General features: G+C 45.7%; 1 protein-coding gene across 1 annotated transcript; it reads left to right on the forward strand.

Moving 5' to 3' along the window:
* Positions 1 to 11038: 11038 nt before the first annotated feature.
* Positions 11039 to 23466, forward strand: fscn2b (fascin actin-bundling protein 2b, retinal). The gene is made up of 7 exons (XM_076034620.1): positions 11039 to 13571; positions 13862 to 13960; positions 14828 to 15554; positions 22149 to 22305; positions 22737 to 22858; positions 22969 to 23136; positions 23260 to 23466. Exons 2-7 carry the CDS (start codon positions 13868 to 13870, stop codon positions 23463 to 23465), a joined length of 1473 nt encoding a protein of 490 aa, XP_075890735.1. The 5' UTR covers positions 11039 to 13571; positions 13862 to 13867; the 3' UTR covers position 23466.
* Positions 23467 to 23592: the final 126 nt, after the last annotated feature.

Genomic DNA, 23592 nt, shown 5'->3' on the forward strand with positions numbered 1-23592 from the left:
GCACCGCCGCTCATATGGCTGCCAGACTGGCCTTGATTTCGGGATTAGGGGCTTTAGCCAATTTGGGCTGGAAATCAGTTCCAGTTGGGGCTTTGGCGCTATACTGTAAAATACACCTAATTCTGTCATTACATCAGTCATGTTATTGGGAAAAGCTGGCAAGGAGTTGAAGAGTTGAAATGCGCTCAATGCTTCATGAAGATTCTGTTGTTGTCCAATGCTATTAGATGGTAATTTTGTACATGCTTTTTCACATTCATGTAGCAGGTTCAGTCAGAACCCTTCTCTTTTCAAATTATTAATTATATTCATAAAGAGAGTGTCTATAAAACTAAAACAATAAAACACAATTGTTGTAAGGTGGACATGAAAAACACAGAGTTCAAATTAAGTTGTCATGAACCAGACTTTTTTTTTTTTTTTTTTAATCCTTTTACTTCTTCTTAATAATTTTTGAACACACTTAAATATCTGATAACAAAGTCTGTTTCAAACCCCCCAAGGACACACTGTACATTGAGCTTGACTCATTAATTTCATTTTCTTTTACAGTGATTTAATTTGTGAGAGAGAAAAAAGAGAATGATTAAAAAATTAAAAGCCTGTTAAAGAGAGGGAAAGGCTTGAAACTTAATTTAGATTGATAAGATTAAAAAAATAGAAACTAATTACACATTCAGAAGTTGAATGCTTTCGATTGAAAGATGCAATCAGAGACGGCGAAAAACTTTACTATAAGATATACTTTGGGCTTTCAAATCCCAGTCTGAGACCATGCTCTTCTTCTTCTTTCTGGCCACACTTGATTTATTTTTTCCTCCTTCTCCCAGTCACGGTGGTTTTCACACAGAACCCTGAACAATGTGTTTGGATTTTTTTTTTTTGTGAAGGGTTATAATTTTTTTTTTAAAGAAGCACCCTATTCTTTAAGAGCTGACAAAGATGTATTTTCAGGCTAAAGGGAAACCATGACAGGAGGTGTTTGACTTCATTCTGCCGCTCGTCAAATCGCCCTCCAATTTCCCCGGCAGTGTGCATGCAGACACCATCATCGTGAAAATATGGGGTAATGATGCACTAAAATGGCCTCGTACTCCTCGGCTGTTATGAAGCCATACAAAGGAAGCATTGGACCCAACAGACTCTTATGACATCGTTAAGGGAACCATGAAGACAGCTCATTAGATCATCTCCCTCTTGTCCATCGCTCAGGGCTTCTGGGTTTTTTTCCGTCATCGCACCGACTGCGTCTTTGTGTGTCGGCCCTTTGTGACGGCGGCCCTGAATATCAACACTCAGTCGAGGAGAAAAAAAAAAACAAGGGTTTTTATTAAAGTCTTTGGTCAATTTGGATTCTGATTTTCTCTGTATGTTTGCAGGCTTCCTCATAGAATAAATGCTCTTCCTTTGTGGCGGAGCAGAGTATCTGCTTTTCATCCCTTAAATTACCGCTTTGGGGGAACACTGCAGCCTTTTTCATCTGCTCTTCCGAGTCATGTCGCTCCCTCAAAATCCACATTCAGAGGGAAATTTAAGGATCTGTTTTGTTTTGATTTCTTCTTTTATTTGGAGGGGGGGGGGGGGGTTGGAATTCGCGACAACTTATTATTCAGACAAACAATTAAGACAGCAGGGTTATTTTTTCAAAGCATAGAAATATATCCAGCATGACAGCCGAAAACGTGAAAATAATTGCAGCTCTGGAACGTAACAGCAGCAACATAATGGCTGTTATTTCTCAGCTCAGTTCACGGAGGCAAACTCTGTGTTTGACTGCGGATCGCTGCAGCTCACCGCTTGAAATCAAAAAAGAAAAAAAAAAAAAAGCCAAAAATATATTTTATATTTTATATATACACACATCCATCCATGTACTTATCATTGTCATTGATTTTACACATTCTGCATGAATGTGTAATTTTCCAAGTGGACTTTTTTTGTCACAACAAAGGCCAGGTCCAATAAGTGCAGCGTCACCTTCATTTTCTGGTTCCTTCTTTCACACATTTGCTGACCCTCTGCAGTCTCTCCAGTCCCTCTCTCATTATCATCCAACTGGCTCAACATTATTGCAGCTTGTGGGAGTAATGACAACATTCATAGTTTGGATTTCATCAGCAGTGTCTGCTTGAATCATGGCCAGCTGCACCACTAAGTCTTTGTATAGAAAGCCAATGTTGTGACATGTATGGAATAGTCATCTATGAGGTGCAGGGCGGTGTCTAATAGCCTACATATTTTAAGACCTTTATTTTTATTTTTAGTGTCTTGAATTCTCAAGAAACTAAAAGATAAAAAATCCCCTCCACCCCTACATCTTCTGCTGCATGGTTGGACCAAGGGTATATGTTTGAAGGGGAACAAAGGAAGGAAGGCAGCGTGAGGACACCTCACAAGGCAGAACAAACGTGTGGCTGAAGGCCCCATCCCAAACCTGGTCGCCAAGTGTTTGTTTCACACACTTTCGCTCAAATTTGTAATATTTTATTATAGAATTACATTTAAAATGCATCAGATTTATTTTGCTTGCAAAAAAAGAAAAGTATTGAAAGAAGCTAAACTATTTATCATGAGTTTTACGTGTTTGTGTCCTGAGATGGATTCTGATTAATCATTGGATCAATGACACGGAGCCCACTCTCTAAACAATCCTGTCCAGGAACAAACCAACACATAAACTCTTCTGGAGGCTATGGCAGAGTCGAGTCCATGAAAACAGAACCAAACATGAACCTTTTATTTGAAGCAGAAGCAAAGTCATCTGGTTCTGGTTTATATCTCTATGTGCATGTAATTTGCACTGCAGTTGATCCGAATACGGTGTGTCAGTGTATGTGTGGACAGTGGAGGGCGGGCGGGGGAGGGAGACGGACTGGAAGGCATCAGGACAAAGACGAGCGACTTGTTAATGTTTGGTCCTTCTTTTTTTGCTGCTCCTCTTCAGTTTGCCCTCTCTGATACACTCAGAAATATTTCAAAGAGCCGTGCAGGTGCAAAGAAAAAGCACTTTTACAGCAAAATAAACAGGCTTTCAGCTGCTTAGGCTTTTGTTGACAAATGGGGAGGGAGCATTAAGCACAGTCAGAAATGGCAGTGCGAACCCTCCCCCCATAAAAACCCATTGGCTACGCCATAACCATAACCATAACCATAAGGATTGGTGGATCTCACAATCACACACACATTCACGCTGTTCTTTGTTTAGCACGGCGCCTCGGGAGAATAATGTTTCAACAACCTGAAAAAAGGCCCCGTCACAAAAGGTCTCTGACAGTAATAAATGAAATAGTTGAGCCAAACACATTAATCCAAGCAAGTGTGTGTGTGTGTGTGTGTGTGTGTGTGTGTGTGTGTGTGTGTGTCTGCATTTTGCTGCAGCTAAATTCAACACAAATGTGTCTAGATGGTTCTCATGAGGAACTTTAAAGCGTGGACTGCTGCTCACCTCCTCTCACAGGTGGATGGATGAGGGGAAAAAGCAGTTTGTAACTTTGACATGATTTCTTGTAATAAAAGAGGTCATTTGGAAATTGTTCTGGTCGAGAGTGTCTTTGCACACTTTTTGGGTGTGCATACGCACATCACGTCCCAATTCGCAGGATTGTATCCAAGATAGGCCCTTCTGTTGTTGGAAATTAACTTATTTTGCCACATGGAGAACAACCAATAGAGAACAGGATAATTGTATACACCTTTCCCTGCATACTGACAGCTGTCGACACATCAGCAATACAAGCAACCATTAATAATATTAATAGAAGTGTAATTTTCAAAATAGATATAATATATAAAATAGATAGATAGATAGATAGATAGATAGATAGATAGATAGATAGATAGACTTGAACAATAAAAAAAATGGCAAGGCAAGGCATTGAGTACAGTTGGTTTTCAGTAGCCTTCACCACATATATCAATATACTGTTTATGTAGATATAGATATACTGTAAATATAGACACTTCATATATATACTAGCTTTTTTGTTAAAAGAATACAAATCACAAGCGTCTGCACATATAACATGCAAAAGTCAGATACCGGGATATTAGTATTTATTATGTTCAAGTGAACACCATGCTACAAACATGATCAAATCTGAGATTAAGTTCTTAACTGGATGCTAAAAAGTTATTGAGTCCACCGAGGTTCATTCTGATGAACGCTGCCAATGTGTTGCATAAAGTGCAAGACGCCAACAAAGTCAGGCCATGGAAGCTTTAACGTGAGCCTTTTCTTTGTTTTTCGACCTCGGCCTCTTTGCATTCTCTGATTTATAAATCATGATCAGGTATCACATCCCGGACACACTGGCTGCACACCGCAGTGGCGTCATGTCAGCAATGTCCCTCCCAGCAAGGCTCCTCCTACTCAATTCCTGGGTGGGAGTATGCATGTCCTCCTCGTGTTTGCGTGAAATTCCTCACATGTATTCCAGGGCTCCACGTCCAGTCGGTGACCTTGACCAAACGCAGCGATGAAGATCTGCGTCTGGTCCCACAGTGGCACACAGAGGAGGATGGGTCGCATCCAGAGAACCAATTTCACTGTACATCACCGTGCATGTGTGTCAAATAATATATCTGATCCTGACCAGACCAAACTCATGTCAAGGTGATTCCGCTTTGTTGAAATTACAAGGGCACAGACAGTGATGCCCCAGCAAGATGGGGGAAAAAAAACAAAGAATGGCTTCCTCTGACTGAGCTGCCTGGTGTGGCCGCTGATAACACTGTTCGCTTTGTCCTCTCCTCCTGTCAGTGCTTTGATTTTGTAAAATTTGGTCTCCTTGAAGTCTGACTTTTCCCAAGTGCATTTCATTATCTAACTGTATACGCGCGTGTGTCCAAGTCGTGCGTTTGGCTTCGCCTTCCTCATCCTGAGACCTTCGCTCTGACTCCGTCTCTCTAAACTGTGTATATTTGGCTCTGTCTGTGGGGAATCAAGGGTCATTATTAATCTCGCCAGCTCCACTTGCTTCAGGCGTAACAGCAGGCCAGTGTGTGTGTGTGTGTGTGTGTGTGTGTGTGTGTGCGCGTGTACATCTCAACATGAGTGTGTCTGCATGTTGTTGCTGGTAAAAACGGGAGGAGGTCGCGAACAAATCAGTTAGGCACCTTGTCTGAATGAAGGTGCAGGGAGACACATTTTGCTTGTGGGTGCGTGTGCACGTGTGTGTGTGCATGTATGTGTGCCTGCGCGGCCGCAAGCAGGAGGGGAAAGTGCATTTTGTCATGATGGATCATGGGGGACCCCCCAGTCTTAATGCACACTCACACAAGACAGACAGACCGACACCCATGAGAAATGAAGGGGAGTGTGGCGAGAGAGAGAGAGAGAGAGAGAGAGAGAGAGAGAGAGAAGTGATGAGCAGAGAGGGAGAGTGGCGGAGAGGAGGAAGAGCGACGGGAGAGTCCCCGCTCCTCCTGAACTCATTAACTGCCCTCACTCCCACAATGCTGAGCAGCGGTGTGCATCAATAATGCCGGTGACAGCGCGAGGGTGGGGGTGGCGGGTGGTGGTGGTGGGGGTTGTCGGGTCAGACAAGCAACCGCCATCTCCCTGGCAACCAGCGCGACGGCTGCCGCCATTGCCACGACAACAATTGCCGGCAGCACACAGGGGGTATCCCCCTTCCCCGCTGGGCCCCGGCTCCCCTCCCGCAGCCGGCGCGCAGCGAGGGCCGCCTCGCCCACTGTTGCCGGATCAGAAGCGAGCAAAACCCGCAACACGGCTCTGGCAGAGGATGAGGCACGGGGAGAAGCTGAGTGATCCTGATTCTGAGGTGAACGGAACGGACGGGGAGATTCAGCCTGAGCCGAGTTCCAGGGGATATTATTCAACGCTTCAGGAGGAGGAGGAAGAGGTGGTGGGGGAAGTGGAGGTGGAGGTGGAGGAAGAAGAGGAGGACGGGAGGCTGTGGAAGGTGGAAGTCCCACAGGGAGTCACCTCAGCAGCCACAAGAGCCACACAGATTATCTCTGCTTAGAGGAGAAAATTATGAGAGATATGACTGACATATCCTGAAAAGAAGCCTGTGGAGAACGCACAGAAAAATGTGGCCATTTCTCTTCTGGCTACATTTTCCTGTTTGTTCTTGATTGTCTTGATTTCAGCAATACGACAGTTTAAATTTTTTTTTATTTTTTTTTGAAGTCAAAGATGTGGCAACGATGTCACTCAAAAAGCTGAAATCAGGGACAAGTAAATCCCATATGTGCCGCTTTTTAGCTTTCCTTTCATTCATTTCCCCTCTTTTGCTGACCACATCTGGAGTGTTGGGGTGCCTCTCATCTCCTTTTTATAGTTCAGCAAAAAAAAAAAAAAAAAAAACTTGGATAAAGCCAACAGGCTGAGAAGCCAAATATTTTTTCAAGACTTGGTTGAAAATATGGCAAAGGCCAACAGAAAAACCAAAGCAGAACTAATGTTGGACTTCACCAGGTAGACAGAAACTGGACTTTTGCTGAGTCTGTGCTGTGTGTCAGTAGTGACAACTGACCAACACATGCCATACAGTTATTAAGAGCAGCCTATCTGATTCTGATCTTTTTCACTTACTCTTTGTTAACCAAAGTTGACCGTGTAAAACTCGAAAAGAAAAAAAAGTCCAATTCATCAACAAAAAATAATGATTACCAACTATCTTAATTATCATGCCTGTTATTGTCATGAAAAAAAATGAAGCCCAGGCAACATGCAAAGAATCACAACTGAAATGCAATTATTTTGAGTCTTGGCCAGCCACTCTGCCTAATGCCACTATATATTCATTTAGTAGAATATTTATGGACAGGGGGGGGGGGGGGGGGGGGGGGTATTATGCCACTGACTGGAGATAAAATAAAATTTGGAGCGCACGCCGAGACATTTCAAACATTTATGATTATTGAATTCTACTTACTCTTGTTTTGGCTGTCATTTAATTGCGGTTCATCATGAGAGGACATCAAGCAAAGTTGGACCTGAGGCTGATCAATACACTGCGAGACAGGCCGTCGTTGGTTACACGGCGCATGCCTTCGGACGGACGGACGGCTGGATGCCTATTAATCTTTAGTAATATAATTAATTCATTAAAGGTTAATGGCCCCGTCACGGCTAAATTGCAGTCTGTCTGTGTGTGTGTGTGTGCGCGCGCGTACGCACACACAGTCTACGGATTTTTACGTTCATTGTCCGAATTCGCGTCGTGGCCGGTTTTAAGTTGTTTTTTTTGTTTGTTTGTTTTTTGTTTTTTTGTTTTCAAACCGTCTCCTCCGTTGGCGGGAAGACGAGCCGAAGTGAGTTCGCGCGCCTCCAGCGAAGCCTTAGCGAGCCCACGAAGCTCGTGAGAGGGATATTTCCTTTCCTCGCGGATGGAAAAAACAAGGCGGAGGAGACGGAGAGGAGGGAGGAGCAGCGGAGAGAGGGGAGAGGTGGTGGCGGTGGAGGCGGAGGAGGAGGTGGTGGTGGTGGCTGCGGCGGCGGTGGTCGCGGAAGCTCGGCCAATACCGCAGTGAGACCCGACACGGGCGGGTCTTGGCTGCGGGGTCTCGGCAAATGAGAGCTCGACTGAGGGTCCGTGACCCCACGTGGGTTTTGAATTCCAAACGACAATGCCAGGGGGCCCGCCGACCAATGGCGTGCGAGCAGGCTATCAATCTGGCCGCCCATTGGCTCGCCGCTCCTCACAGAGTTCCCCACCCACCACCACCACCTCAACTCATCACGTTCGAGCCTCGCTGTTATTAACTCTTTCGCAGCAGCGGCAGCAGCAGCAGACAGGAAGGAGCTGCCGCCGCCGCCGCTCATAAAACACCAACCCCGCGCTCTGTAATAGCCAAACGCGAATTAATGAATGATTCAGAGGCGGTTTGTTTTTAGAGACGCAATACATCAGTTAATCCTCGGCCGTTTCAAAAGCCACCCCCCCCTCGCCTCTTCCCCCCAAACGTTCCAGGCACATTTAAAGAAAAAAAAAAGTGAGTATATTATTATTATCCCGGCCGTACCATATGGAGCGCATGGGGCGACCAAAGGAGCGCTGCAAGCTTTTTAAGAGCGCGCTCTCGCCCCGATCGTAATCAAATCAGCATGCAAGAAAACCAATAAGATTAAAAGCACATGAGAAGAAGCATGCTTCGCACTGAGCTATAACCCACATTCACACATCCAGGCTCTAAAGCCGACAGGGGTGGTGGTTGGTGGGGGAGACGTGCTCCTGTTGTGCCGCGTACTGGCTGATCGACACGGCACCACCACGACCAGTCGCAGGTAGGTACGGAGGCTGGAAGTGATTGAGACGCTGCCTTCTTCTTCTTTCCCTCTCTCCTCCCCACCACTGCAGTGATGTTTTACAGATGATAACGCTCCCCGTGTTGATGATGCCTTCGAGTTTCCTCTGTAAGCACACGCACACATGCACAAAAAGAGAGACATTAAAAGCTAGCATTTTAAATAGCACCAAAGTCCTTCCCCTCCTACGCTATGCAGTCACAGAGGCACCAGCGCTGACAAACCAGCCATCAATCTTCTTTTTTTTTTAACCGCTAAAAGTATACGTACAGGCGAAGAGTCTCGTGAGAGGCAAAGCAGCAGGCTGACACCGCCTCTTAGTGGTGGATGTTGGATTTACAAATATGAATCGTTGGTTTACATTTTTATAATGGAGAGAGCAGCACTATATTTCACGATTGCTGTTGCTGATTGTAAATTTACCCATTCATTTTTTGGACCAAATCTATTGCTGTAGATAATTTTACTCAAAGTGTTCAAAAGAATATTCAGATTGCAAATGTTTTCTTCTTGTGTTTTCCATTTTTGGTGTTTTTATAGGGACCATAGAGGCAGTGTATAAGTCAGTCATATAAATGCCTGTTTTAATGCCCTGAAGAACGTTTGTGAAGGTTTTCCCTAAAGCTTGTGTAGAAAGCAGAATGCGCTTTGTAGATAAACAATGAAGGTGCCAGTCATAAAAAGCTTTTACTTTACGGCTCACCTTTTTTCCCCTGCTTTAATGCAGTTGTTTTTTTTTATATTTCCAAGGTGGCAGCACAGCCAGAATCTATGCACTGGCTCTATGTGCGGCTTTTCCTTCAGTCAAGTGGGAGTTCCCAGGGCCCCTGCTACTAATTTGGGTCTTGACACAAGTTGATTATCGCTGAAACAGACAGTGTCAGCGACCAGACGAGAGCAACAAGGAAGAGGGGAAAAACCTCTCCCGGCTTGTTTTGGCATGCCTGCACAAACGCAGACGGCTGGTGGACTCACAGATTGATCCAGCTGATCTCTCTCTCTCACACACACACTCCTCTCTCTCTGTCGTCCAGTTCACAACCTCTGGAAGTGAGCTGGAGAGAGGAGGAGCAGCGCAGGGGAAAGACTTACAGGGAACAAGATAAAGGAAACGCGGGACGACTGGGGGAGGAAATTGAGGGAGAAAAAAGCGTGGAAGGCCATGTATTTTTGGATGTGTGTGTGCATGCGTGTGTGTCGGGGGTTGGGAGGGGTTCGAGGAAGTCTGTAGGAGGACACTGTGGGGTACAAGGCAGCACCCCGCAGTCCCAAGTAATGGCAGAATAGAATTTAATAGGGTAGAAAAAAGGCTGCAGGCTGTTAACGTATAACAGTCATTTTTGAATTCTCCAATCTCACCCTCAGTCACTCCCTCCGCTCACTCCCCTTCTGCTGTGCCCCCACCCTCCCCATCCCTGTTTACCTGCCTAATTTGCCAATTCTACACCTCCGCCGCCACTTCTCCTCCCCCCGTAGCCTTCACCCCGGCCTCCTCCCATTCATCCCTCCCTCCTCCCTCCTCGGCTCCCCCCTCCCTCCCTCCCTCCCTGTCTCCTTGGAGGAGGTGTAATGATAGCTATTTGAGTGTCATCAGAGGGCCGCTGTAATGGCTTCTAAAGCACCATCCTACGGTTGCCACGGTGAACCTGGCACAGTCGCCGTTCCAGAATAAGGGGTCGTTGGGCGAGAGAGAGAGAGAGAGAGAGAGAGAGAGAGTGAGGGGGGAGAAAAAGAAAGAAAGGCATCTGGTTGTACATTGGCAGGCGTCGGCGCGCAGACGGCTGCAGTGGTGTCGGCACATCAGCAGACGATGACGCAGCCCCCGGGGGCCGCAGAGAGCGAGCTAATGATGCGTGGGATAGGATACATATGAGGAGGAAGTACAGTAATAGTGATAATAGTGATAGTAATGAAAATAATAGCACTCATAATAATAACTGTGTATGACTTTCTTTTTGATTTGCGAGTGCCACAATTGCCTCCTGCACTCATATTTCTTGTATTATCACACACTTCCTGCAGTGTGTTTAAAGGGTGAATGTTTGTGTGTCTGTGTGCGTGTGTGTGCATGAGCGTGCACATAAATATTTTTTGTGTGTGTGCAGCCAGGATGAGACGAGCAGCATGCTATTGCCAGGGTCTGTTTTATATTTTTGAATTTAATTTAGTTTGGTAACTTCTCATTTTCTTTAGTCAAAGTTCAGAGATGATTGGATTGAGAGTTGTTTTTTTGTTTGTTTTGTTTTTTTTGAGACATTTTGAGTTTTTGCATCGTACCGCTACATCTCATGCTAAACTATCATAGGACAGTCATTTCTGAGCGTTTCGGGCAGTTTATTTTTATTTTTTATTTTTGGCCCCCAAAAAAGACACACTAAAGTCGTCCCTGAAAAATCAACACTTTTTTAAAACTGCAAAAGTACAAAACCAGAGCTATTAGTACAAGACGGACATGACCATGATGATTAAAAGGATCAAATGAGTCGCAAGATCCTTACACTTTTCATTTTGTGGCTCTTTAAAGTTGAAGTTTGAATATATGCGACACCCAGCACAACATAAATGGCCCTGGTTTGGTCCATTAATGTACGCATGCTCAATAATTCAATAATCATAATGTTAACATTTCTTTTTTCTCTGTGAGTCCTGACACCAATTCTCAGAAAAATAACAAAAAAATAAATAAAATAAAAGTGTATTGTATGGTAGGGCTCTTCTGTCTCACTTTGACTTCCAAAGACAGAAAAACTAATAGTGGAGACGAGGATTTGGACGCTGGTCTCCCACACAAGAGTCAGTTGCCTAAGGTACCTAGAATCCCTCGGACTTTGGATTGATATCAGTACACGAATAAACAGCAATGATTTGACATGAGTATGTTTCACCACTAGACACCTGAATAAACTGCAGCTGCAGGGAGAAGTAAACAGCCAGTCACCTTGTGCAAGTGTAACACAACCAACGGAGCTGAAGCTTTTTGAGTAACAAAAATGTATCTATCTTTTAAAATTGATCTCTAGAGTTTGAAAAGAAGAAGGGAGAGGTAGCTAGCTAACTTCACTTCGCTGTTTGCTGACTCATGTTGATCTCAATTGAAGGAAATTCCAAATGCTTACAGTCCCCTGCTAAAATGTGCTGGTTTAGCGAGAAGTTAAAAACATACATGCTTTGTTGGACCCGGTACATGTTTGGAAGGGGAAAGAAACAACTAGTTGGAGGTGTAATTCCTCTTATTATAAAGCAATATCTCAATTAAAGATAAACGGCAGTAGTTTTGACCACATACGCCATAAACCTAAACCTAAATATTGAGATTTATATCGGCTTCTCTTTCAGTTCAAACTCCGCTATCCCCCCAAGCCTGTGGTATTTTGCTCCCTTCTTCTTGTCTCGTCACATCCTGTGGGGGGAAAAAAACTGCCATGCACACAATGATTACGGCTCCTTTAATCTGGTTTTATTACAGCATCGTTTCAGATTTCTCCTGCAGAGGCTGAGCCCACATCAGCATGTCAGAAATGTGAGATGTGTTCATGTTTAGCGTTCACACACTCAGTTACGAGACTCATGGCCCTCGGAGGCTGTGTGTGTGTGTGTGTGTGTGTGTGTGTGTGTGTGTGTGTGTGTGTGTGTGTGTGTGTGTGTGTGTGTGTGTGTGTGTGTGTCGCGTGCACCCGCTTGCACGACACACCCTGTTTATCACTTTTTGCGTAAAGAGTGCAGCGGTTCAAGTCTGGGTCAGGAGGAGTAAATCTTTTGGGTGGCTTGTGTTTGCTATGAACTCTGGGAGCCTGCGCTGACCTTTGTGTGTGTGCGCTGTGGGTCAGCGAGTGTATGGCTACGTTTATAGCCATTGACAAGCACAAAGAGGGTTGTGCGTGTGTGTGTGTGTGTGTGGTGGGGTAGTGTATGATAGATTAGCCAGGTTGGGATGATTATGTTGAGGATTAGATGGATTCAAGAACAGACCCGTCTGTTTACTCCACAAAGTAGACTTATAGGCTGATTGGCAAGCTTGATTACACACACACTCACACTCACACACACACACACACACACACACGCACACGCACGCACGCACGCACACGTGCTAGGGCTCCATTTCTGCACGTACTCATTTCATTTAGGGGCCTGTATGTTGATTAGCTTATTACTGCCCTCTTTATGAGGCACGTCACCCGCCCGCCACCCTCACCACCAAATTCGGTCATAAAAAGCGACTCCCTGGGTCTGCTGGACCCTTTAGAAGTGATCCAGAGCGTGTGCAATCAGAGAAGGTATGTAACTGAACCCTTGGCATAGGCAAGTAAGTGGAGCTGCACTCAGGCAACTACACCGAAAGCACGGGGAGCGCTCTGGTTACCGAGGTGTGTGTGTGTGTGTGTGTGTGTGTGTGTGTGTGTGTGTGTGTGTGTGTGTGTGTGTGTGTGTGTGTGTGTGTGTGTGTGTGTGTGTGTGTGTGTGTGTGCGGGTGAGGCGGGGGCACGGGTGGCCGCATATTGTTCTACTTACCTGTCTGCAAGTGTCACAGACAGAGGCAAAGTGCCGAGGCTCAGAAATAAGCACGGAGGAAGAGAAAGGCAGGATTATACACATGGCAGGTTAGAGGAAGACGGAGCGAGGAGAGGGGTGAGGATGGGAGGAAAAAAGCAGCAGAGACAGGCTTAGGATTACAGCGGCGAGCGCCTTTTTGTTGCTGCGTTCGGCTGTGATGGATGGCTTATGTTTAGGGACAGAGTGAAGGAGTCCTTCAGCGCTGCTACCGTAAAATCTGCAGGGACCGCTAAGGGATGTTCTTCTCCACTGATCAAACTGGCGTCTGACAAACGAGGAACCTGAACCTGGAAGAGAGTCAGGCGGGAGGTCAGAGGGCTGGATGTGATCCAGGGGTAGTGGGCAAAGGAGCCAAAGGCAGGGCAAAAACAAAACACCCTCACCCTCTCCCAAGGAGGGCGAACAGGTGATTGAGCCCTCAGGTTCAGGCTGGACTAAAAGACCTGAGGAGGACGAGGGAGATGGTCCACCGCAGCAGCAAAGATAAGTAATCCAGATGAGAAATTAGCCCAGGGAAGGAAAGGCTTTTGGGGACCAGACTGAGAGGAGATCAGGTTTGGCTCAAGTCTTTGCTGCCTCCTCTGCCTCACCTTAAGCTGATGAGACGGAGCGGTGGAGCAGGGCTGTAAAACCAGGAGGACTATCAAGAGAAGCCAAGAGGAGGACAAGAGGAGGTCTGCTGAAAGAAGCCACTTAAGACCACGGGCTGGAACCGGAGCGGGGTGGAAGCCGCAAAACCGCAGTAAGTAAATTAGGAGGCTGCCGCTGGAAAAATGTATAATGAAGCAATGGGTGGGGGAAGGAATTTGTGGTTTTGGGAGTTCCTCACATGTACGGCACCTTAATGAATTGATTTACCGTCTCTAAAACTTTCTCGTTTCATCGTTCTTCATTACTTCATATCCTTTGAAAGCGCACCACTTACTCCGACCTCCTGTGTTTCACCTATTTCCTTTTCCTTCTACCGCACTTTTTATGTTCCTCTTGCTTCTTGGTTAAAGCCATTTAACTTTCATGTTCCTGAATCTGCAGGTCAGGATGCCTGTAAACGGGACTCGTCCCCTCAAGTTGCAGTTTGGTCTGATCAACCACGAGGGCCGCTACCTCACTGCTGAGACCTTTGGCTTCAAGGTACAAACCCAGTAGGCCCAACAAGATATGGAAGTGTTGCATCTTCTATGTGTTTTTAGAGCGTTGTGCAGTTTAAAGGCTCAGTGGGTAACATCGACAGCAGACAAACAAAATCACATGAATGCCTTGGCTAGATTGAATTAATAGAAATAAATTATCCTTTTAGTTTCATTTGCTAATAAGAAGCGTCACGGCCACAGCCAGACTACCTGGCGATTCCAACCTGGGATCGGCCCAGTGCCTTTGCCGAGGTATTTTTCTTTTCCTCAGGGGATGCAAATAGGAACAAGGGAGTTTTTATTGGTTCTATGGTTCCCGTTACAACTAGCACAAGTATTTGCTTTATCAGCGTTCTTCAGTGACTCATCACTTAAAGCCCGCCCCCACAGCAGCTACTCAACTGGCTAGTATGGCTAAAGTCCCACAAGCTACATCAGGACTGGATTACAGTGAGGAAGCAGCTATATTGTTCCACCAGGCTTTCACTGTAGCCCGGAATGTGAATCTACTTGCAGAGTCTTATTTTACACCGGCAGCTTGAATGAATACAGACATGAGATCCAGCATCAAGGAACACGAGGATTAACACAGTGGTAACTTCCCCCAGATGGATTTTGCCGACATAAATGTTTAAAGAACGACCTCTGCAGGATGGATCTTACAGCTCACTAGTCTCACCGCTCTTTACTCTTTGATAGTGTGGCCAACATGATAACAAGGGGTATGAGGTTATATGACGAAAATACAGGCGCTGACGATTTTCTTGCATTACATGGCCTTGCCACTAGATGCTACCCGCTGGGCCTTTAAGGGCAGTTGCAGCGAGACAGTGCAGAGTGTGCGTTGCAACTCTCCCTCTCATGTCAGGTGAATGCATCAGCACCCAGTATGAAGAAGAAACAAATCTGGACCCTGGAGCAGGACTCCCAGGACACCCAAGTGGTCTACCTGCGCAGTCACCTGGGACGCTACCTGGCCTCAGACAAGGACGGCAAGGTCAGCTGCGAGGCCGACGGGCACAACTGCGAGTGCCGCTTCCTCATCGTGGCCCAGTCGGACGGCCGCTGGGCCCTGCAGTCGGAGCAGCACCTGCGCTTCTTCGGCGGCTCCCGGGACTACTTGTCCTGCTTCGCACAGACGATCGCGGACACTGAGCTGTGGGCGATGCACCTGGCGCTGCACCCACAGGCCAACCTGCTGTCTGTCGCCCGCAAGCGCTACGCCCACCTCTCCGCAGAGGACGGCGAGATCGCCGTGGACGTGAACATCCCCTGGGGAGTGGCTTCACTCCTGACCTTGGTCTACCTGGACGGGAAGTACTGCCTGAAGACCTGCGACGGACGCTTCCTGGCCAACGACGGGAAGCTCGTGACGCAGTGCGGGAGGACGACGGCGTACACGCTGGAGCTGAAGTGTGGGAAGCTGGCGTTCAAAGACTGCGAGGGGAAGTATTTGTCTCCGATGGGGCCGACGGGCACCCTGAGGTCAGGGAGGTGCTCCAAGCCCGGCAAAGACGAGCTGTTTGACTTGGAGGAGAGCCACCCACAGGTGGTCCTGATCGCAGCCAACGGCAGATATGTCTCCATACGACAAGGTAGGAAAGACGGCGGACATAACGGAGCCCTGAAGCAACGCAGTCAAGGTCACTCATTACACCAACTTTACTTTGCTAGTGTTTCCACATATTAATGTGCAGCCTCTTAAGGAAGTCTCTACAATAAGAGTAGCGTTCTTTACTTCTTTTGCTTGCTCTGCTTTTAGAAAGTGTGAGCTAAAACACAGAGCTCGGTCCTTTGTGATGTCACAAAGGGCACTGATCCTACTGCTCTTTGTAACCATCTTGGTTTTGTCTCCTTCCAAATATGAAAAAGTGACAACAAGCAAGAGTTTTTGCAGCATGTTGGACCTCCGAAAAGGAGGCTTAACTTGCTATTTTCTGGAGCTCTATGAAGTTTCTTGGAGAATTAATTAAGTTGAGTTGAGAATAACAAATTCAGATCCTAAAAAATATATATTGGACTTTTAAAACCTAACCCCCAAAAGGCAGTTTTGGCTTTTCTTTTATAATCCAATATTTTAAACATTTTCGAAAAAAGTTATTAAATCAATCACTCTAAATACTTTACTCTGTACACTTAATATTTAAAATTGAAACCTCTAAAGTAGGCGAGAACTGAACACAGCTCCCCAACCCAAAATTATTAATCAAGATCAGTAATTTTGTTTAATTTGTATTTCTAATACAAAATAAAAATGGCAGAATTTCTGGAGATGTGTAGTTTTGGATACTTTGGATACTTTGCAAGGCCGGCCTCCTGGACGAATGCACTCTCCTAAACTGCTGGAATCCTGAATGTCACCGACTGACCTAAAGAAAGCTGACCTCATGTGACAGTGAGGGTGGTCATGTGAGCCTTTAGCTGACATGCGCTGACCTACACTCATACATAATGAGGTGTAGGACTCACTACTACTACAGTTACTACTGCTACTACTATCCTATAGGCACAACAACAGACACTGCAGTGACACTGTTCCCAGGAAGTGCATTAGCTTGTGCCCAATCTGCATGTGTTCAAGGGATTGGCCACCTTCTAATGAGAACTGATAAGGGATACCCGGTAATCATGGGTAATGTAGTCTACGCATCAATATGCATTGATGCATGATCACCCTGGATAGCAGCACAATTCCAGGAAAACAGGATAATGCAAGCTGAGAGAGAGAATATCAGTTTCACCTGGGACAAACAAGACTTTTGTTTTTCATTGGCAGGAAGTGATTTTAGTTTGTCCACTGTTGTTACATCACTGAGTACTAGAATCCATTCATTGATTTTTTGATTTTTTTAAAAAACTGAATGTCTTTAAACTGAACCTGCGATGGATTTCTTAGCAAAAACAAAGAAAACTCACTGGGATTGTCACATTTACGGTAGATGGTAACCTTTAAATGTAATATATTAATGTGGAAAATCAGCTCATTTCTTTTAGTAGTCTTGTAGAATAACAGCAATTACTTTGAAAATGCATCGTCTGGCTTTTCTCTTAAAGCTGTTTACCCACCTCGGCCTATCTTATGGTGTGGCTGCTGCTGCTGCTGGTAGTCATCTACGTGGAGTGAAAAAAATGCTCTGCTGATGAAGCATTTTTATATACTTCCCAGTCCCATGACAGCGCGGGTGGAGATTGTTATCTGATCAGCGTGTGGGAATGACGGCAGGCTGCTGACTGGTTTGTATTGACTTCAGAGTTCTCTGAAAAACAGTCAGTGTGCAAACTGTAAAAATGTAAGTGCAACTTACACGTTAGCCTATTTGACATGCCTGTGTTTGTAGTTAGTTAGTTAGTGAGTTTTTGTTGTTGTTGTTAAACTTCGTTTCAATGGGTTTTTTTCAATTGTGAAAATATTGGAACTTGAACTCTTGAACCAAATACTGAAATGTGATTGTCCAAATTGAAAGCGTTTGAGTGGTAGAACAACGTTATTTGTTTAGGGATACACCTCAAAGTTTCAGGTAGCCTCTGGCATGTCAGGCGTGCATTAATGTGATTTCTCTTGTGTTTGGTTATCGTCTGATATATATGGTGTGCTGAACTGATTTCCAAATGGATTTGCATGTGCCAGTAGTGCCTGTTAGCATACTTGGTCATGTCACCCGTCAGCAGGCTGCAGATTCTTGTCTGCAGGATCGTGTTGCCCGGGGTGCTGTAACTGGATCGTGGGCTTATTGTTCCTGGTTAGCAGTGGGAATTTCATGCAGGAACCACAGAGCTGAGACCACTGCAAACAGATTGGTTCAAAGGAAGTAATGTTAATAGAGTGGTGCATACGAGGGTGGGGGGTGTGGTTCACACACAAAGAGAATTATTTCATTGTTTGACGTTATTTTGTTATTTTTGCCTTTAATGTCTCTCCCCTACACTTCTCCTCTGACCCCTTGTTCAACACAAACAAAAGCTTCATCCTTTCTCCGGCACACTTGCCCACACACAACCAGCACTGCCCGGATGGAACAAGTGGTGAGATGGTGTTTTGAATTATTGATGAAGTTGGCCTCTGTTCCTGGAAGTCGAGGGGAAGGGGAGAGGAGGGGGAAAGGGAGGGAGGTGGGGGGTCTGCTTTCAGAAACTCAAGCTGCCTCTCACCTGGGGCCAAAGGCTCGACCCCTCAGAGTCCTGCTCCTGCCTGCTAAGCCAAGCCTCAGTCGCCAGTGACGCACTAATGGAAGTAGAAATTTTAATGACGCAGGTCAACCTGAAGCTTGGATATGTTCATGAGACTGTTTCCTTGGAGGGAAGAGCCACGTGAGATGGTTAAATGTGTTGCTGATGACTCACCGCAACACTAAAGAAAAAATCATCTTGGGTGTCCATTCTGCTGTAGTAGAAAAAAGTGAAAACTGATGGGAAAAAATACAGTACAGAAATACAGATGTACCGCGCATTGCCTTCAACATTTTGCGTGAGATTCGGAGATCAAGAAGAATTGATCTATGGCTCTCAAATAAATTGGTGGAAAAGGTGGGCCCCCTTTGTCCTCCATACATAAATTATCATCTTTGCCTCTGCTTGGTTTAGTGCGGGAGGAGTCACGCAGCGAGCGCGCTCAATGCTCTTGGATATAAAAGAAGGTCACCTGTAGGGAGAGCATGAATGCAGATGGAGGCATGTCAAAGAGCTTTCATTATCAGCAGCAACGGGGAGGAATGGAGCTGATCTACTACCCGAGGCGTGCGCCTGTGCATCTGTGCGTCTGTGCGTGTTGTCTCGGCGCGTCGTGCACACCTGCCAACGTGTCTGTCGACGCTCCGCCACCGTCCCTCGGCTCTAAAGTGGTCCACTTTGCAGGGACACAACTGCCTCCTCGGGTACCAACTTTCCATTAACGCACCAGTTGTGACGTGTGTGCGCACGGACAGTTAGCCGGGGGTGGGGGCAGGGTGTGTATGGAGTGAGATGAAAGTCAACAGAAAACGAGGCCGTGAGTGATGATGGAGGTGCGGCGAGAGTGAGGAAGAGGGAAGGCAGCGGCTTTAGCTTACCATCAATAATAGATCAGGGCCAGAGCCATCTATCTATCGCTGATTGATTAGTTAGGTCTGCTCTGCCGGGCCTCCAGCTACTGGAGTGGATGTGGAAGCGCAAGAAAAACCCTGGCGCTGCTGCTGCTGCTGCTGCTGCTGCTGCTGCTGCTGCTGCTGCCAACGCTACCTCTACCGTTCTGACGAGATGCGAGACGTCTGATTGTGAATACTGGAATCCCCAGGTCGCTACCTTGAATTTCAGCCTGGATCAACTCTTGTACTCCCAAACCACCTCTTCTGCTTCATTCCTCTTCCTCCTCTTCATCCTACTCCTCCTCCATCTCCCCCGTCTCCTCCACCTCCTCTTTCCCCTCTTCCTTCTCTTCTCCCTCTTCCTCCTCCTTACCTTTTCCCTCCTCCTCCTATGTCTCCCCTGTCTCCTCCTCCTCGCCTCCCTCTTTTGCCTCCTCCTCATCCTCTTCTCCCTCTTCTTCCTTCTCTTCTTCGTCTTCCTCCTCCTCTTCTTCCTCTTCCTCCTCCTCCTGCTCCTCTCTTGCCTTTTCATCCATCAGATAGCGTCCACGAGGTCCCAGCTGAGCCCTGTCACAAGATCATTTCTGGGTTGAATTAGTGTGAAATGGACACATGGAATAGGCAGACAAAGCATGACATTGAGTCGAGATGAGAGAGAATGAGAGTGATGGGCCCCCCAGGCATAGGTGCAGGAGTGGAGGGCCAGACGCCTGTGCTTCAGACGCACTTAAGATCAATGATAATTTCAGCAGATGTAAGACCTCATGATACCTAGTTTATCGGCGGTGTATAAAATGTGATTAAAGCATCCCGGCAGCTCGGGAGCCGTGACATCTTTGTACTCTCTTTTTCTTCCTCCTCCAGTGTCTACGGTCAAGATATCAAATCAAGAGGCAATTCCCCGAAAGAATATATTGATGGGTCAGATTTACGCGGCCGCGAGCGGCGAGCTAGGGGCCGACCGCTACGAAAAATTTAAATTAAACCAGTATTTCGTTTTGTATCAAATAACTGTGCGGTAAACAAGCAGTTCAAACTGTTATGATTGCAAGCATTTGCACTGTGAGATGTTTTCTTTGCATCCATATCTCATCATAAACTCATCCACTGCTTGAAATGTATCGACTGCTGCCAGATTTATAGCAATTAAATCCCAATTTTAGGGAGTTCTAAAGTCAAAATTGGCCGTTTTATTCAGTTGGCCTCAAAGCATTATGAATGAAGACCTGCATTTCTTTATTATTCTCTGTTCTTCATGGTCATAGTTGTTGGCTTGCCTGAATGCTCAGCTGGATGAGTAGTTTTTAAAATAAACTGACATAAGTAGGGTTTCAGATTTATTTAAATTTTGAAGGTTAAAGTTGTTGTTTTTTTGGTGAGTTACTTGATTTGCCCTGTCCACACGGGAACGTCTACAATCGCTTGCTTGTCTTTTCTAAGATGAAATATTGAATCAAGTGTAAACTAAAAAAAAAACATTTAGCACTTCATTTCATTTTCATTGCAGCTTTCATGTAGATTATCACACCGGTCCAAATCCTCACACTGATTCAAATACATATTCAACCATGCAATTTATAACGTTATTATGACATAAAAACAAAACTTCAGAATAAAATACACACTGTACAACAAGCGGCAACATACCGCATTTGTTTGGATTAATGTAAATCTGTGGATTCATTGGGGATTTTTTTTTCTCTAGAAAAAACATTTTTTTGAAGTAAGAAAACACTTAATACTTTTCCATATTTTTCCTCCCGGTGTTGTTGTCTTTTCTTTGGTTGTTTTGTGCACTTTTCAAAACTGCCTTTGTACTTTTAATTAAAAAAAATAAACCCTCTGCCCTCTGAAGGTGGAGTCCAAACATCTGGTCTTGTGAGATGAATGGAACACAACTGAGCGGGATTAACATTGGGATTAACATTGCGGCATGCGCTTCATTTGTTTGCGCGGTCATTTGCTGAGTTAACTCAGCGGCAGAAAGTTGGTCATTATCTGTGCATCCTGCTAAGTGTGGACTGTGAAATCCTCCGTTTCTTTCTTGTCTTTTTATTCTTTCAGGGATGAAGGGGCGGCGGGGGCAGAGCCCACAGCACTTGAAAGCTGATTATATCAGATCCCTGCTGTGTGCAGGGCAGAGAGGAAGGGCCTCAGGGGTGGGGTGAGAGGGTGCGGGGGTGACGAGAGGGGTGACCACAGAGGAGAGCAGGAAGTGATGGGGGGCGGGGGCAGGGGAGGGAGGGAGGGAGGGAGGGACGGGGCTGAGCATGCAAATCTGCATCGGCGGAGGATTAAGGCGATGTTTTGGAGATATTCCGAGATGCATGTAATTTGGGATTTAGCACGCTGCAATCTGTCTCCTTGTGGCGTTGGCTTGTTTTGCTCTTGTCTTTTTTCATGTCAGCAATAATAGCCGAGCCGACTGTCGGGAATATCATAACAACTGTTCCTCTACAGTGCAAAACATCTCTGTATTATTTGATATTTAAATCAATGTCTGTAGATTTAGAACATTTCAGCATTGCTTATTGCCTTTTTTTTTTTTTTTTTTTTGAAATCTGCAGGCTATATAATTACTAAGTCCTACTGTTTCCTCCCCCAAGTACTTTCCCCTCAAGGCGTTAAATATTTTTACCCGCAGGAAGCTTTCTGCCCTGCATGTCACAGCAGTTTAAGACCGAACCACTTAAAAATAACGCAACATCCTGGGATTAGACATGATTACCAACTCAGTCATGCTGGGCCCATCTAAACATCATGGAGTAGCAAGCTGTTTTTTTATAATGGTCTCTGTCTATTTGTTGCTAAACCAATTCAATTTTCTGTTTTTTTGTTTTTTTTTCAAACACCTAAATCCCAAATCCTTAAATCACTCCATACTTCTTCAGTGTACAATTACATTCTCCTTTTTGGCGCCCAAGGCTGACCCCCCACTGCTGAATCACATGTGTTTTTGCTGCTGCCTCTGTGACATTTTCTCTGTAGAGACACACAGTACATTCCACTGTTACACATTAAAACATGCCCTAAATGAAAAGTAAGCATTGGGATAAAATAGCCTTTGTAAGAGTGAGTGAGCCGAGACACTTATTCACATCTGCGATGTGCTCACTGTGCCTCTCCCAGGAGTGAGTCTCGCAGCCAATCAGGATGATGAGACAGACATGGAGACGTTTCAGATGGAGATCGACAAGGAAACCAGGAAGTGCACGTTCCGCACCAGCCAAGGGAACTACTGGGCTCTGGTGGCCCACGGAGGCATCCAGAGCACTGCCACTGAAGTGTGAGTTCACCTCCAGAGTGATGTTAATTATATTATATTATATTATATTATATTATATTATGTTATGCAGCATCATCATCATATCATTTTAGACATATAAGTGTTCATTTTTAATTGTATGCAGCCTTTCAGTCCAATTAAATATTAGTTTAAAAAAAAAAGATTTTTTTTTCTTTTTTTTTAAATACAAATAATACACATTTGTGAAAAGGTACTCAGAATGTTGTCAGCACTCAAGAAAAAATAACATTCAAATGTAGGTAACTGACAAGAATTATGCACAATATTAAGGTAGGTAGGTAGATACTTTAATAAAACTCAATTATTTAATTAGTTAAAACATTGTATCTGCTCAGAAAGAAGCAGGTATTGAAAATGGATGGATGGCTGGTTTCTAATCCTGATGCTGAAACTAATGTAATTCCGTGTAGGTCAGCAGATGCCATGTTCTCAGTGGAGTGGCTCGGCCACAAGGTGGCACTAAAGGCCAGTAATGGAAAATACATCTGCACCAAGAAGAACGGCCAGCTGCTGGCAGTCAGTGATTCCTCAGGTAACTGAGAGCTCCAGGTTTTCCTCTCAAGTCATTTCCAAGTCTGTCCCTCTGAACCCGCACTGCTGCTAGCGTCTTCATCACTGCTGCTGTCATCCTCCACCCACCAGGCGAGGACGAACGGCTCACTTTGAAACTCATCAACCGGCCCATGTTGATCCTGAGGGGGGAGAACGGCTTCATCTGCCACCACAGGAAATCCAACACGCTGGACGCCGGCAGATCAATTTATGACATTTTCAGCCTGCAGTTCAGCAACGGGGCCTACCACATTAAAGGTCAGGTGGTGGAGGTTTTGATTTTATCTTTGCTTTGGCCCCCTGTTGACAACATCACACGTGAGGCGGACACGCCTTGTGCCTGACCTTGTCCGTCCTGACCATGTCCATCCTGCCCTGTAGGCGTCAACGGCCGCTTCTGGTACGTGAACAGCGCCGGGCTGGTGTGCTCTGACGGCGAGGTGCCCGAGGACTTCTCCCTGGAGCTGCACGAACACGGCCGGCTCGCCATCCGCGGCCGCAACGGAAAATATCTGCGTGGAGACCAGGGAGGCACGCTGAAGGGGGACGGACTCGGGCCGAGCAGCTCCGCCCTCTGGGAGTATTAAACACCTCCAGTATTGGCCTCCAGGTCTGACTGCAAACTTAATATCACTGTAAGTCAGGCGTTTGAGTTTGAGACTGGGAGTTCTGGAAGTTCACCCAACACCAGGTCACCAGCAAAGAACTGAAGCG

This window comes from Nelusetta ayraudi, unplaced genomic scaffold (genome assembly GCF_046127955.1).
Source record: "Nelusetta ayraudi isolate G7.1 ecotype Tasmania unplaced genomic scaffold, CSIRO-AGI_Nayr_v1 ptg000042l, whole genome shotgun sequence".
In the NCBI taxonomy this organism is placed as follows: domain Eukaryota; kingdom Metazoa; phylum Chordata; class Actinopteri; order Tetraodontiformes; family Monacanthidae; genus Nelusetta; species Nelusetta ayraudi.